The 14,336-nt window shown below is 40.6% G+C and overlaps 1 protein-coding gene across 50 annotated transcripts in view; it reads left to right on the top strand.

Annotated features, from left to right (window-relative positions):
• The window catches only part of ELAVL2 (ELAV like RNA binding protein 2), an 85,106-nt gene that overhangs the window by 62,249 nt on the left and 8,521 nt on the right, over positions 1–14,336 (top strand). For all 50 annotated transcript variants that reach the window (XM_046905833.1, XM_046905831.1, XM_040656117.2 and 47 more), the window contains one exon: positions 14,015–14,168. In XM_046905833.1, the coding sequence (XP_046761789.1) occupies positions 14,015–14,168 (154 nt within the window). The remainder of the gene's footprint in view (positions 1–14,014; positions 14,169–14,336) is intronic.

The raw sequence follows: 14,336 nt of genomic DNA, 5'->3' as shown, positions 1-14,336 counted from the left end.
GATTATCAAACTGCCTTCTACCTGCTTTTTAAAAATCAGACTTAGTAAGGTTTTTTCAAGTTCTTTACTTGACTGTTAGTGTTTACATGGGTAATTATCACCTATCGAGGGAATATAGATTTAAGAAATATTTTATCTGAAGTATTAAATCTGTAGGTTTTCTTCCCACTCCTTCATAGCTTTGCATATATTTAAAGAAATAATTATCAGACTTAACATGTAACATCATTTCCAAAAGGAAGTTGGAAGTCTCTTTTTTTTTCTAGCTACGTGCAGAGAAGTCCCACTTTGCCATCAATTTTTCCCTAGTTCACTGCCTTATTGTAGAAAGCTGTGCAATTAGAACAGTGAGTTGTTGATTCAGTGTTGGGAATACAGTGAGGGGAGGCTTGAAGGCATGTGCAGCAACCTTGTTCATGTCCTCTGAGACAGCATGTCCTTAAACACTTGGCATTATATACTGTGCAGTTTCACTGATGCTGTGAACCATTATCTAGAACCATTAATTAGATGCGCAGTAGGATTCATGTTAAAAGAATTGTCCTCTAACTTCACTGCTCAAGATCTGTACTGTTATGAACCTATGACAGTGCTTTTGAAAGTGCTTCATAGGAAATAATAAAATACTGAATAAAAAAGTACTAGTTTGATTTCTGAATTAGTGCAGCAGAAAAAGATACTGAGATTGTTCCTGTTTTCTCTAACACTGACACTTTTAGAAGAAAATTTTAGTCGTGTCACTTCCACTGATCTCTCTGGGGATCCATGAAACGTATGAATTGTGGACTAGATGATCTTCAGAGTTCCTTTCCAACCTAAACCATTCTGATTCTGAATACCCAGGGGCAGTTGAGCTGTGTAGGTGAAATAAGCCCTCCTTACCGTCTCAGTTCTGTACTTACTGTACTAAAGAACATTGATCTGGTGAGTGGCAAAAGGGAGGTTTTGTTTGGAGGTCTAATTAAAGCTAGTGAATTTTATTGATGCTGTCAATCAGCAAAGGTGGAGAGAGGGGCTATGGTGCCAGACAGTTTAGTGGTCATGACAGGGTAATTAAATACCTCAGGACTATATTCTTCAGGTAAGTTTGAAGCTCTAGTAAACCTGAGGCAGTAGAGCAATTTGTCTTAGAACAAAGATAAAGATGTTTTTTGCCATAAATTTCTTCAGGAGTTATATAAATGGTAATTATATAACCTTTTAGCTGTGTTATGGAAATGCTGTCAAAGCATTAACTATTTTAAGTCCCCTCCTTACCCCACACATACCTTTTCACCTCCAAGTAAAACTTGTTCTTCACTGAAATTCAAATCCCTTCAGACTATCAGATGATGAATGTTATTTAACTGGCTTATCTGAATGCTTATTGTGTTGAGAGTAGGATTCACTTGTGAATGCATATTGCTGTCATGTCCTGTAAACCATGCTGAGATGACATGGCTCTTCGTTAATGCCAAACTACTCCAAGGAAAATAACACAGCTTGTCAGACTGGACTTAAAATTGTGCTCTTCTCTCCTTCCATTGCATAGTTGTTTTCCTGTTTGGGCCAGCTGATTTGTTCCTGCAGGACTCTACTGCAACTTTCCCAGGGTCAGAGGCCCTTCGCACCAGTGCAGCTTGCCCTAAGACTGCTGAGTGGGTTTGTGGACAAAAACCTCTGTGCTGCAGATCTTCTCTGAGCCTGCACAAAGAGGTATCCAGCACAAATAGATGTGTTAGGGCAAACCGGGACTGAAGGAAGACTGAAAATGTTGCTAAAGAGTTGAGTTCTAAAAATACAGAAAAATAATCAAAAATAAAATACCAGGACCAATATTACACTTTATTGTCCTCAGTCCTCTCCATGCTATGGGAAGGAGGATATTTCTGGGCTGCATTAAAAGGGGTGGCCAGCAGGGAGAGGGAGGTGGTTGTCCTCCTCAGCTCTTGTGAGACCCCATCTGGTGTACTGCATCCAGGCCTGGGGCCCCCCGTACAGGAAGGACATGGAGCTCTTTGAGAAGGTCCAGAGGAGAGCCACTAAGATGGTCAGAGGGCCGGAGCACCTTTCCAATGAGGAAAGGTTGAGGGAACTGGGCTTGTTTAGCTTAGAGAAGAGAAGGCTCTGGGGAGACCTCATTGTGGCCTTCCAGTACTTTGAAGGGAGTATATAAACAGGAGAGGGAACGGCTGTTTACGTGGGTGGATAGTGATAGGACAAGGGGGAATGGTCTTCAACTGGAACAGGGGAGGTTTAGGTTAGATACTAGGAGCAAGTTTTTCACCCAGAGGGTGGTGACGCACTGGAACAGGTTGCCCACAGAAGTTGTGGATGTGCCATCCCTGGAGGCATTCAAGGCCAGGCTGGATGTGGTTCTGGGCAGCCTGGTCTAGTAGTTGGTGACCCTGCACATAGCGCGGGGTTGAAACTCAATGATCATTGTGGTCCTTTTCAATCCAGGCCATTCTATGATTCTATTATACGACTTTTCTGCATGTGTCCAAAAAGTTGCAAATATCAAGCATGGATGTCTGCTCAGGCTTGCTAAAAACAATTATTTTTTCTCACCGAGAGTACTTTCATTATTCCAAAATATAGATGCAGTTACTTTGGAAATTATAGAAGTACTGAGAATCTGTTTGATCTGAGTTATCGGCTTTCCAGGCTATTTGACATTGTAAATACTGACTGCAGGCATCTTTCATTCTTGTAGTAAGACTTTTTCCTGAATGGCTTCATACACTAGTGATAACTGGATATTTAATTTTTTACATTTTTTACAAGGTGTGTGGGTGATTAATACAGGGCTGAGCCAATGGTGTGCTTGTCAGTGTTTCTGTGTTTGGAGAGCTGCTGAGCAGGAACGTGGAGAACTTGAGGTGCACTTCTTTTCCTTCACCACAGCTTCAAAAACAGAAGCAGAATTGAGGCTGCTTGCTTTACTCTTTGTATATTTCTATAGAGGGCTGGATATTATACTGCGTAGTCTTGTCCTATTAAGTGAAGTGATTTTTTTTTTTAACTGGAGGTGTTTTGAAGTGTGTAATGCATTTGCAGCTGTTGGGCATGAGTGAGGAGAGAGGATTCATCAGGTCAGAATCAGGAAGGATAAGGATGGGAAAGGTCTCAGGACTGTCAAAAAGTAGGAAAGCCTTTTCTCCAGATGCAGAGCTGGAAGTTTGGAGAACATCTCCTTTTATTTGTTGTTCTTAATTTGCACCTAGATTAGATGTTGGAAGTAATTCTTCCTAAGGAGACAATAATTGACTTTTTTTGGTAGCTGCTGGAAGTTATAACAGACTTTCTAGTTGAAGCATCTCCTCTATCCAGAGGAAACAGTGAACTGTAGTTGCTTTTCCAAATGAGACATGGTACTTAGATAACTCAGTGCTGTCCAGGATGTTGGACTGAGTGAGTATCAAAACTGACTGATTACGAAGTAAAGGGCATTCATCTAGCTGTGAACCCTGAATGGGCATTGGAAGAGAAGGGCCCCTTAAAATATTTCTTGAAACAGAAGCTCTTATTCCGGTGTGCTATTGCTATGTGTTGAATATAATACTACTGATGATCAGTAGGGCTCCTGACAAATGATGAGGATAGGCCATACTCTATTAGAAAACCCATAGCTTAATGACTGGCTTGATAGTAACAGGTAAGAGTTGATGACTTACTGATATAAGACCAAGTGTTGGTCTTACCTATGTCAACATGACTGTTCAGCTGCTGTATACAGTGTGTCTTGGCAATTGAAAAAATGTCTTGTTTTCACAAGGAGATATTGCTGTATTTCATTTCAAGATACCCTTGGGAATAGTACTGGGAAGAAGTGCTTTCTTACCAGACTAGGGAATCGTATGCTTTACACCATGCAAGATGTTCTTAAGGGATTGCTTGTGAGCTTTCTCAGTTTCTCAGACTGGTTGCCTCACTCCTTTCTTAGACCTTTCTTCTCATCCAAATAGCACCTGCTCATGGTCTGTGTCTGTTGCAAAGCTTGCATCTCTGCAATCAGCTTGCTGTTATACCTGCTTTCATAACCATTAAATTATGTTCAATTTTGAGGAAATGGCAAAGAAAAGAGGGAAGAGTGGATTAAAATGTCTAGCTGGGATTTAGAGATAGAATTGAAACCAAATCTTACCCTGGATTTCATGCTGATCCAGACTTTCCCAGCAGCTGGTCCAGCTTTTCTGTGGAGCTGGGTCTTCTGCTCTGCTGTCCACTGGAAAGCTGGGTCTGCTGAATCTGGGTTGTGCTGCAGGAGAGAAGTTCCAAGTGGCTGTGGTGGTTCTCCTGCCTGACAAGTCAAACACAAAATTCCACAATGTGGTCAAAGAGGAGTGAAAGTACAAAATCCTTAAGCAACCTATGCTTGTGAGCACAAGCTTAAAATATATATAATCAGTGACTTTTTTCTCTTCAGTGCCAGACATGAAAATTGGTGGAAGCCCAGTGTTTGAGGCATCATATCCACTCTGCATTAACATGCTCGAGTAAAGATGGTAAAAATGCAAAGGGGAGGATTTTCCAGTGTGCAGCTGCAGGAAGCTCCATCTATAAGGAGACTTCACCATTTTTACTTAATTTTTTTTTCAGGCAATGTCCAAGTTCAAAGGAAGTTTTTAGCAGTATAGATCCTTTGGTTTTTGTAAACTACTGTGCCTGTCAGTAATCACTTTTAATGTCTTACTTTAGACTAGCTGGTAACAGAGCTGGAGCTTCATTATTCCAGCAGTGCTGTTGATATGAATGTGCAAAGAGCTGTGCTGGTCAGCATAGCTGTCCTTGTGTGCTAGTGTGGGGGATCTATTGTCAAGGGTGTGTAGAAACTGATATTGCTGCACTGCAGTGTCCTGAGACACTTAGGATCTTTGTGTGTCACTGTTCTAATGAGCCTAGCGTTTGTGTGAATCACAGGTCCCTCTGACCAGGATCTCCCACAGATTATCACTTTGTGGCCAGTTGTGCTTCTGTCTGTGTCTGTTTTTCTGGATGAACAGACTTGCAGATTGGTCTGTTCACTCCCTGAGCATGGAATAGACATGTATTCCATGACTAACCTGCAACTCTGGCACTGGGTTTAGTTGGCATTCTTCATAAGATGGGAACTAGAATGGCAGAACATCTTTTGATTAAAGTACTGAAAAGGCATTTTTGTGCTATCTACTGCAGCATGAACAGCAAAAGCAATACCTGTTATCAGTCTGTTTATTAATTCAGGCATGTAGGTGAAGCGGTGTTCAACAGATCATTCTTGGGAGCTATTAAAACACGCTAAATTACTTTTATTTACAGAAAAGCCCATGTTTCTAGATTGCTTTTGTCACAAACTTGTTAGTACAAGCTTTTACCACCAACATGAACTCGGCATAGCATGTACGTGTTAACCTAACAGTCTAGCATATACTGGGAAAACCAGCCTTTGAGCTTTGTTTGGAGTGGGTCCATCTTTAATTTGAATAGAGGCAGAACGTAGACTTGATAAATGCATGGCAACACACTCTTCTGTTTCTGGCAACCTTTTCCTGGCTGGTGACAGCTGAGACCAAGCTCACTGTTCTGCTTCATCATTCTATTGGAAATACATGAAGAAGAGTTCTGGAGTCATGGCATCTCATATACTGACCTACGTACAGCTTAAGACACTTGTCTTGTACAATCACCTCTGAGAATATTGCCCAAGCAGAAACAATATTTTCTTAACATACACCTGTCTGTTTTGCAGAAATGTTTAACCCACTTTGTGGATGTCTGTTTGGTTTTCTTTTTCTCTGCTAAGACAAGCATTTAAAAAGAAACAGGTAGTATCCATAAGACAGAGCAACCTAGGCTGAAAATTTACACTGGAAGCTATTGAAGGTAAACATACATTGAAATCCTGACTTCTGAAATGCTAAGATCCCAGAATACCTTAAGCAGAGGGTTTTAAATTTTAATCACTTTAGGAAAAAGTTCTTGGAGGCAACATAGGTTCCCTGCTTGCTCTCTAGACTATAAAGCAGCTCAGTGGTTTAAAAAAAAAAAAAGTACAGTGTTTGAGGTATCAAAAGGTAGTAGCAGATGGTAAGAAACGGAGACATTCTATTTTAAAGACTTGATCTTTGCATTCTTTTTGGCAGCTTCATTGCTTAACCTGCTAGCTATCACAGTTTTGAGCTGAAAGCTGTAAATCAGTTCATCTTGATGCTGAGAGATGAAATATTAAAGCAGCAAAAATACTTGGATTTCATATTATTTGAAGTTGTAGAAGCAGGTCTTTCCTATTAACAGCGATGGAAAATTCCAGGAAAACAATTTTTAAGTTGGTTCCTTTAGAGCAAATATGTTCTGTATGTTGTCATTAAATATTTAAATATCAGCTGCTTCTTGACTTGCACTCTGTTTAGTCGTTCTGACATTGTGAACTATGATGTTTATTGATAAAACGTTCACCTGTTGGTGAATCTGTGGGAGTAATACCTTAGCACAGCTGTTGATTCAGTGTATGTATATTACATAAAAAGAATGAATCTGGAAGGATCAGGAAGTAACTGAACTAGCAAACTGACAGATAGGGAAATGAATCTGAAGAGTCTTGCTTTAAATCTTACAAGTGAAGTAGTTGGATGTTGACATCAACAACAAATAAAAACTAAATGTCCTGTACTTTATACAAATTTCTTTTGCATTGGCATTAGTTCTCTTGTACCGATAATGTTTTGTGCATCCTTATTTTTCTCTAATACTTGCAGTAGTCAGAGAAAAAAGTAATCCCAGAGGAAGAGTTAAATCTTCAGTTATATTAGCCATTTGAACTTGTGATTCCTTTAATTTTCCTGCTTGGTCAGAACTTCTGGTGCTTAGCAAGGTCGTTAGAGGTAGTATTTAGTTATTGATCCCGATGTATTGATTTCTGTTGTATATTCTTAATGTGGCTGATCTGTGTAAATGCCAGTATGTATGAATCAGGAGACAGGAGTACATCTTGCAGGTTTCCCTACGTGGATAGTATGTTCCTAGGTATGAAAATTACTTGAATGCCTTGAAGAACTTAAAGGGAATTACACTGAAATTGGAGTTACAGTACTATTTACTAGTTAGAAGTTATTGCTTTCATTTGGTTGCTTTCTTAAAAGCATTCAGTACAGGCTTTGACTGCTATGTCAAACTATTCCAAATAGCATTTATCAGCAGTGGCCTTGGTAGTAGACATCAGTGGATCACAAAGAATGAACGCTCTCATTACTATAAGTTCAGCAGCAGATCTGTTTTTCCTAGTTATCTGTTGTTGATGCATTTGCTCATATCCTCTTTTCAGCTGTTCAGATAATTTCTGTATTCCTCCTTTGTCATCTGCCCTTGCTTTTCACATCCTACACAATTCAAGTTTAATGTCGTGTACATGCTAGCAGGTACCTGGTGACCTTTGGTTGATTTGCTGTTAGAATGGTTCTTTGAACGCTTTAACAGCCCAGTTTGAAAGAATCTAATGCAATTTAGACTTGGAGGAAAGTATGGTTAAAAAGTTGATACGCAAAAATCACTTCCAAGCCCAAGTCTGCTCTTCTGTGAGTCCTGCCCTTTGCCCTGCTCCATCCTTACAGTATCCTAAAGTCTTCCAGCTGATGATCACTTCAGCCAAAACATACTCAAGTTTTGCATCCCCAGCCAACACTTCATTGTTTGGAAGTACTGTGTCCAGCAGTGTATCCTCCTTTTGTCTCTGTGAGGAACTTGTCATCAGGGCGTATCTGGAAGTTCCTGGATTGCTTGCTCCCACCCTGTAATGTTTCTCGTCAGATATTGGTGTGGCTCAAGTTCCTCGGGGAGCAAGACCTACTGCTTTTTCCAGTTGTCTGGAGAAGGGTTTGTTTGTATCTTCCTGGTCAGATTGTAGCAGTCACATGTCAGTGCCTCTCCTGTTGTTTCCTGCTAATGGTGACCCATCAGCTCTCAGTAGACTTCTCACTCCCAAGGCATTGCTCCATGCATTCTCCCTATCTCACAGAAAGGTCACCCCCACCTCATGTCCTTCCTGGAGAGCCTGCATCCATGTTTGGTAACCCTCCTGCTGTATGAGCTGTTAAAACATCTGTGACCTTGGTGAGATCCTAGCCTTGCAGCTGCATGTGGACCTGTAATTCCTCCTGGTTGCTCCCAGTGTTGAGTGTGTTCATGTACATGTGCTTAAGGTTCTCAGTTATGCTGATGTCCCGGAAAGTGATATCTAACCCACTAATGTGCACTTACCACTTATTTCTTTTTTTCACTTAGGATTTGGCCCTCTAGAGCTGTTGCATTGTTTTAAAGGTTCCTCTTGTCTATATCAGTCTGCATTTTGTCAACCTGTGTCACTTCCCTGCATGTTGTCTTATTTGCTTTGCATTTCTAATTTGAAGCTCTCAATAGCAGATTGGTCAGTCTTTAAGTGTGTTTACCATGCTCATGAAGAAGAAACCCATCCCTTCCTGTCTGTACTTGACTGTCAGGGAGTTCAGTGGCCAAAAACCATTTAAATTCCTTTTGTTGACAATAGTTGCTTAACCTCTTCATAACCCACAGTACCAACCTCTGCTTTTCAAGTACTCTCCCTTTACTTGCAGAACTCGAGGCAGCACCTCTTGGAATGCCAGCCTCTCAGAGCCTTGCAGTCCCTCGTATTTTCCAGGTTTCTGGGATTATTGGTGCCTGCAAAGGGGTACAGTCTGGGAGCTCTACATGCATCAGCAGCATGTCTATGATGTGTCAGATATAAGCTTCCACAGAACAGCAGTCCCCCTGAGCCAGCAGATCAGTCAGCATATGGGAACCTTTATCTCACACAGTTATTTGTCACTCCTTGGTCTCCTAGTGCTGCTGCAGGGCTCCAGCTTCTGACAGCCCTGATCCTCATTAGGGCTTTCTCTGAAAGCCTTGCTGCTGGGGCACGGAGCCTAAACTGTATGTAAAGAACTGAGCCTCCTGCCCAGAGTCACCAGTACTCAGGCTCTTCCTGGTGAGAGTTCTTGTGATGTGAAGGTGACTGGCTTCCTGGGTGCTCATTCTTTGAGAGAACATCACCTAGAAGGAACAACAGATGCTTCTTGTCATTCCTGCTGTGCCCATCGTGCCTTAATTGGGATTGTTGTGCAGCATGTCCTGTTTTGCAGCAGAGTGCAAAATTAAGGTAGCAGAGAAAGGGAGATAAAAGGTTAGGCAGAGGCAGTTCTAGCGTATGATACTGCTACATGTTTGTGCTGGAGATGGTGAGCAGGAAGCCAGCTGTAGTTAGGGACATCATCATGCTTCCAGACCTATAAAAGCTGTTCCAGCAGCTTCATTTGTGAGAACTATGGTATCCATTCCTCCGTTGCTGGGTTGTGCTCATCAGAAGGGAGATCTGTCAGGACAGTGTGTGAGTAAGAAAGGTGAATTGTCATTCTCTGCATTGCTGAACTTGAAGTGCTGATCAGGCAGACGTTGTGCAATGTCTGTTTGGTTCTAGCCAGCTTTAATATGTCTGAGCAAGAGGAAAACAGGTATTAAATAGTGCCTCACAGGTCAATTAACTGACTTAACGTTTTTCTTTGAGAGGGTTTCTTGTGCATCTTTCTCTTTTCGTAACAAACACAGCTCTCATTTCTGCTCATGTTGTTTTGCTCTATCTCATCTGTTGAATCGGAATGATTTGGACAGTGGGCAGCTGGATGGAGAGTCCAATTACTACATTAAATTGTGTAGAAAATTGAGTTATTTAATCTGTCAACAGCTATATAACCTACTTCCGAAACAAAGTCAAGGCAGTCTGGGAAAACAGTAGCAGCCTGATGTGTCATAGGCAATGTTTTGGGTATCTTCTGTTCATATAGACCTGTTTGGAAACAGTCTGCAAGGTTTATGTTTTGCAGCCTCTGTTCTGTAAGCTTAGAAAAATGCATGCTTAGAAGGTTGTTGAGAAATGTATTTATCTGAGTTCAAAGCTAGCCACAGCAATTCTTCAGCAAACTTAATCTTGAGCAAACTATGGGTTGTTTGTGTTAGTGTTTTTTTCTTTAAGTCTCTCAGCAGAGAAATGTTTGGTCATACAGCTTTCTGCTTAGCATATTAAAGATAAGTCACTATTTTTATTCTTTTTCCAGCCAGCGCTCACTCCCTGGAATGCTGATTTTCTCTAGAGGACATGAACAAATGCATATAGAAAACAAAACTTGTCTGACAGGTTAATTCAGACTGGATAAAACAGCTTTCAGTCTACCTCCATTGCAGAGAGAATGAAAAACAGACCAGCAAAATTGAGATGTGCCAGTGATCCATAAAGCTATGCATCTTTCTTCATCTCCTTTTAAGCAGAGCAGAACCTGTCTGTACCTGCTTCTGTTGGCATCAAATTTTATTTCGAAAGTTCACTGTGTTCCCATTAACAAATGGATTTTTTTGTGCCCCCTTATGTGTTAATGGTGCTGAATTCTGGGGAGTGCCAGGGTTCATTCTGAAAACAGATATGAACTTGGCTGTTCAGAACTACTTGTTTTTAAGTGGGGGCTTTATTGTGCCTAGGCTGCTGCCCAAGCAGTCTGTCTCTACTCTGGCCTTGGTCCCCTCAAGGTATTTCTGTCAAATATAACAAAGTTTTATTACTTAAAGAAGCTCAGAGCAGCTTTGTCAATACCTTTTTCCGTAGTTGTTACGTTTTTGTACCTCTTGGGTATCCAGCACTATCTTTCTTTCAACTGAATGGAGCAAAATTTCATTTTCTATATGTTTTCTTGTCTCTGGTTCTGTTTACCTCTGTGCACCTGAGAATATTAAAGATGTACATTTTTTGCACGTAAAGGGGTAAGGGAAAACTTAGAATCTAGCAAAACTTCTTGGAAATACGGGTGTTGCGCAGGATGGGGGTTGAATATACAGGGGAAAAAAAAAAAAGAACTTTGTGTCAAACACAGCTTGCAAGTTTTGGGTCTCGGCTGCACAGTTCTGTGGTGGTAGCAGATTTACCACGTGAAAAGAAGTATTACTGAACGTGTGTCAAACTGTTCGGTCCAGTGCTCACAGAATCAGTTATTTGATCTAGCTGTGTCGAGAAATCTGCCGTGCCTGTGGTAGCTGAATTCTGATTCCTCTTCTGTTTGTTTCAAAGTCAGTACCATGCTTTCCCCCCCTCATTTTCATTTCTGTAGTTCTGCTCATCATACTTGACTCTGCAAATGCTCGTTTGAAAATGATGATGTAGTTAAGTAATAAGAAACAGCACAGTGACATAATAGGTCTCTCCATTCCTGTCTTTCTGTGAAATAACTAATGTCAGTGACTTGGCCTTGAATATGAAATCAAAAGTAGGAAGCGTTCAGAAATCAGTAGTTGTTTGCCTCTCTAGAAGGACCTGATAAACTTAGAGTCTGCCTTGTGAAAAGCTCTTTTTTTTTTGCACAGGAATGCAATTGCTGTTTTCAATAACATCTGTTATCTGATGCCTTGTTTCCGAGATCATGAGATTTCATCACTGAGATTTACATGGAAGCGCTGTATAGTATATGAATAAATTATTTGTATGGTACTGCAAAACAACCATAATCAGCCATTTTGGTACTTCAGTACTATGACTGTGATAATTAGAGGCTTCTTATGGCAGGTTACAATCACTTAATGCTTTGGAACACTCCTGCTGTGTTTATCTTACTCGGGCTCGTAGGTCATATCATCTTCCAGGAATAATCCTCAGTTGTCTTTTTATGGAGTACTCCCTGTTTAAGTTTTCTTAGTAAAAACCAGTCATAATATAAACTTTCTCAGTTCCCAGCTGCTGTGCAAAATCTTGAAAATGAACTATTTTAGTTTACAGTGTATTGAAAAAGTTACAACACAAAAATTTTTGAAGGAAAGAAAAAATATACAGTGACAAATATTTTCTATTATATTACTGGATGACAGAAGAACTCTGTGAAATGTTGTAAACTGAGACAATCACAGAATGATTTGGTTTGGAAGGGGCCTTTAAGATCACCTAGTTCTAAGCCCCTGCTATAGGCAGGAACACCTCCCTATAGACCAGGTTACTCACAGCCCCATCCAGCCTGGCCTTGAGTGTTATCAGGGAGGGGGCATCCACCGCCTCTCTGAGTAACCTGTTCCAGTAAAGAATTGATTCCTAATATCTAGTCTAAATCAAGCCTCTCCTAGTTTTAAGCCATTGCCCCTTGTCCTTTCACTGCCTTCTGAAAAGTCCCTCCCTAGCTTTCCTGTAGGCTCCCTTCAGGTACTGAAAGACCCTGACTATAGGACCCCCCCCCAAAAGCTTTCTCTTCTCCAGGCTGGGTAGCTCTAACTTTCCAGCCTGTCCTCAGGGGGAGGTTTGATTTAGATTTGTCAAAAAAAAATTGATTTCGATTTACCCAGAAATCACATAGCAAATTCCAATTCCCAGTATTGTGTTGGGGTGGTTTTGTTAATTCACACTTAGCATTATAGAATCTGAATCTTTTTCCTGGAAAAGGATCTTTGGCTACCTCACACCTTGATGGTGGTAACTTCCATCAGTTCATGTGTGGGCAGTTCCCTAGTGCGTATTTCTAGAATTTGAAAGAGGAGAGGAAACAGCATGTAGAGGAAAGTAGATTTAGCACCAGTAAAGAATGTTCTTCTGTGAAGGACTGAAACTAACAGTGTGTGAACTAGGAACTTCTTTAATTCTGTGTAACTGGGCACTGACAGCTTTTCTTTTAGAATTGAAATTGAACACCTCAATTAAAATTTTCTAAGTAAATGAGGAATGACTGCTGTTATTCCCGCTGCCTATGCTGGACACCAGAAAACAAGGACTTGGGAGACACGTTTGTTCTTGTGTGGCTTTTGTGTTAAAGAGGAAGGTAGTGCAGCTCACAGGGTTCTGTGTTGGAGCATGTCTTGCATTGGATGGATAGAATTTTTGCAGGTCAACCCCATTCAGCAAGACAGCCTTTCTTAAAACCTCCTTAGAAAGTCAGATGGTAAAAGCAGCATCGAGGATACTGCTTGGTCAGCTACTGGGGCACTCAGTCTTAATTGCTCGTTGTTTTGCTTTCACCTTATTCAGGAGTCTTTTACAGTTCAATGGTCTATATGTGAACGAGGTGGGAAGCATTTGAAAATACGTGCCAAAGAGTTAAGTAAGAGATAGATTTACAGAGCTGAATTCCCTGCCCAGAGGCTGAATCCTGAATTATGGAGGAGAAAGGGGATAAATCTGTCTACTCCTTGAGAATCCTTTTACCTTTATATTTTGCTCAAGGAAAACCCCTAAGTGTTTAGTTCTATCCTGTTCCACTAGTGTGGGTGCACAATTGTGATCTTTTTTGTAACATAGATAAAACTTGTCAGGACTTCTTTGGGAGATACTGAACCCTTCAACTGTGCATGATATATTTAAGAGTTGAATGTAATTGATATTATGAAATTTCTAGCTGGCAGAGGCTTCGAGGCAGCAGGTAAAATTTGGAGCTGGTGGGCTTTGAGGTCCTTTCCACCTCAAGCTCTTCTTCATTGCATTACCTCTTCTGCTGCACATTCTTAGTGATGTGACTGTTTATTTTCACCTTCTGGGTGATTGTATGTCATTTGAGAAAGAGCACATTTACAGTGGGCAGAGTTAGTACTTCAACATCTTCAGACCTCTGAGGGCTTTGTACTGTCTTTGCTTTGATATCTAAATTGTCTAAGACTATATCCCTGGTATTTTTTGTTGTTAATGGTAGTTTTAGAACTTAAAGTATTTCCAGGTATTAATCTTCCTCTTTAATCTTAAAATTGCTCAGAAAGAATACTTCTTCACAAAGATTTGGTGGTATCTATAGCTAGCTTTTCTCCTTGATTAAGAATACTGCTAAAGTTACACTTTACTTACGAGTTTATGCAGTCAACTTCTGATCTGTGTTGCATTCCCTTCTTACAGCTGTTGGCACCAAAGATCACTTAGCTGGCATTGTGAAGTAATCTGGCTGTCCTTAAAAACATTTCAGTATCTCAGAACGGTGTGGTTCATTCTATTCCAAGTATTTTGGAAGTGTTCACATTTATTACTTTATGTTCTTTTTAGGTTTCCTATGCGCGACCAAGTTCAGCTTCTATCAGAGATGCGAACTTGTATGTTAGTGGACTTCCCAAAACAATGACTCAGAAAGAACTGGAACAGCTCTTTTCTCAGTATGGACGCATTATTACTTCTCGTATTTTAGTTGACCAAGTCACTGGTAAGTGGGGAGCTTTGCGCGCTCTCATTCTTGAACTAGCAATTTGAAAAATATTTCACCTTTCAGTGCAGTAGTCTTGTCTCTAGAATGTATAAAAGATGTGTAGGGGCTAAAAAATGAAAATTTTTTGCTGCAGTTGTTCATAAATACGCACGGACAAAAATAGGT

The sequence above is a fragment of the Gallus gallus genome, chromosome Z (assembly GCF_016699485.2).
Source record: "Gallus gallus isolate bGalGal1 chromosome Z, bGalGal1.mat.broiler.GRCg7b, whole genome shotgun sequence".
NCBI classification, from domain to species: domain Eukaryota; kingdom Metazoa; phylum Chordata; class Aves; order Galliformes; family Phasianidae; genus Gallus; species Gallus gallus.
Note: the sequence above shows the minus strand (reverse complement) of the source record. Positions and strands in the feature narration are given on the sequence as shown.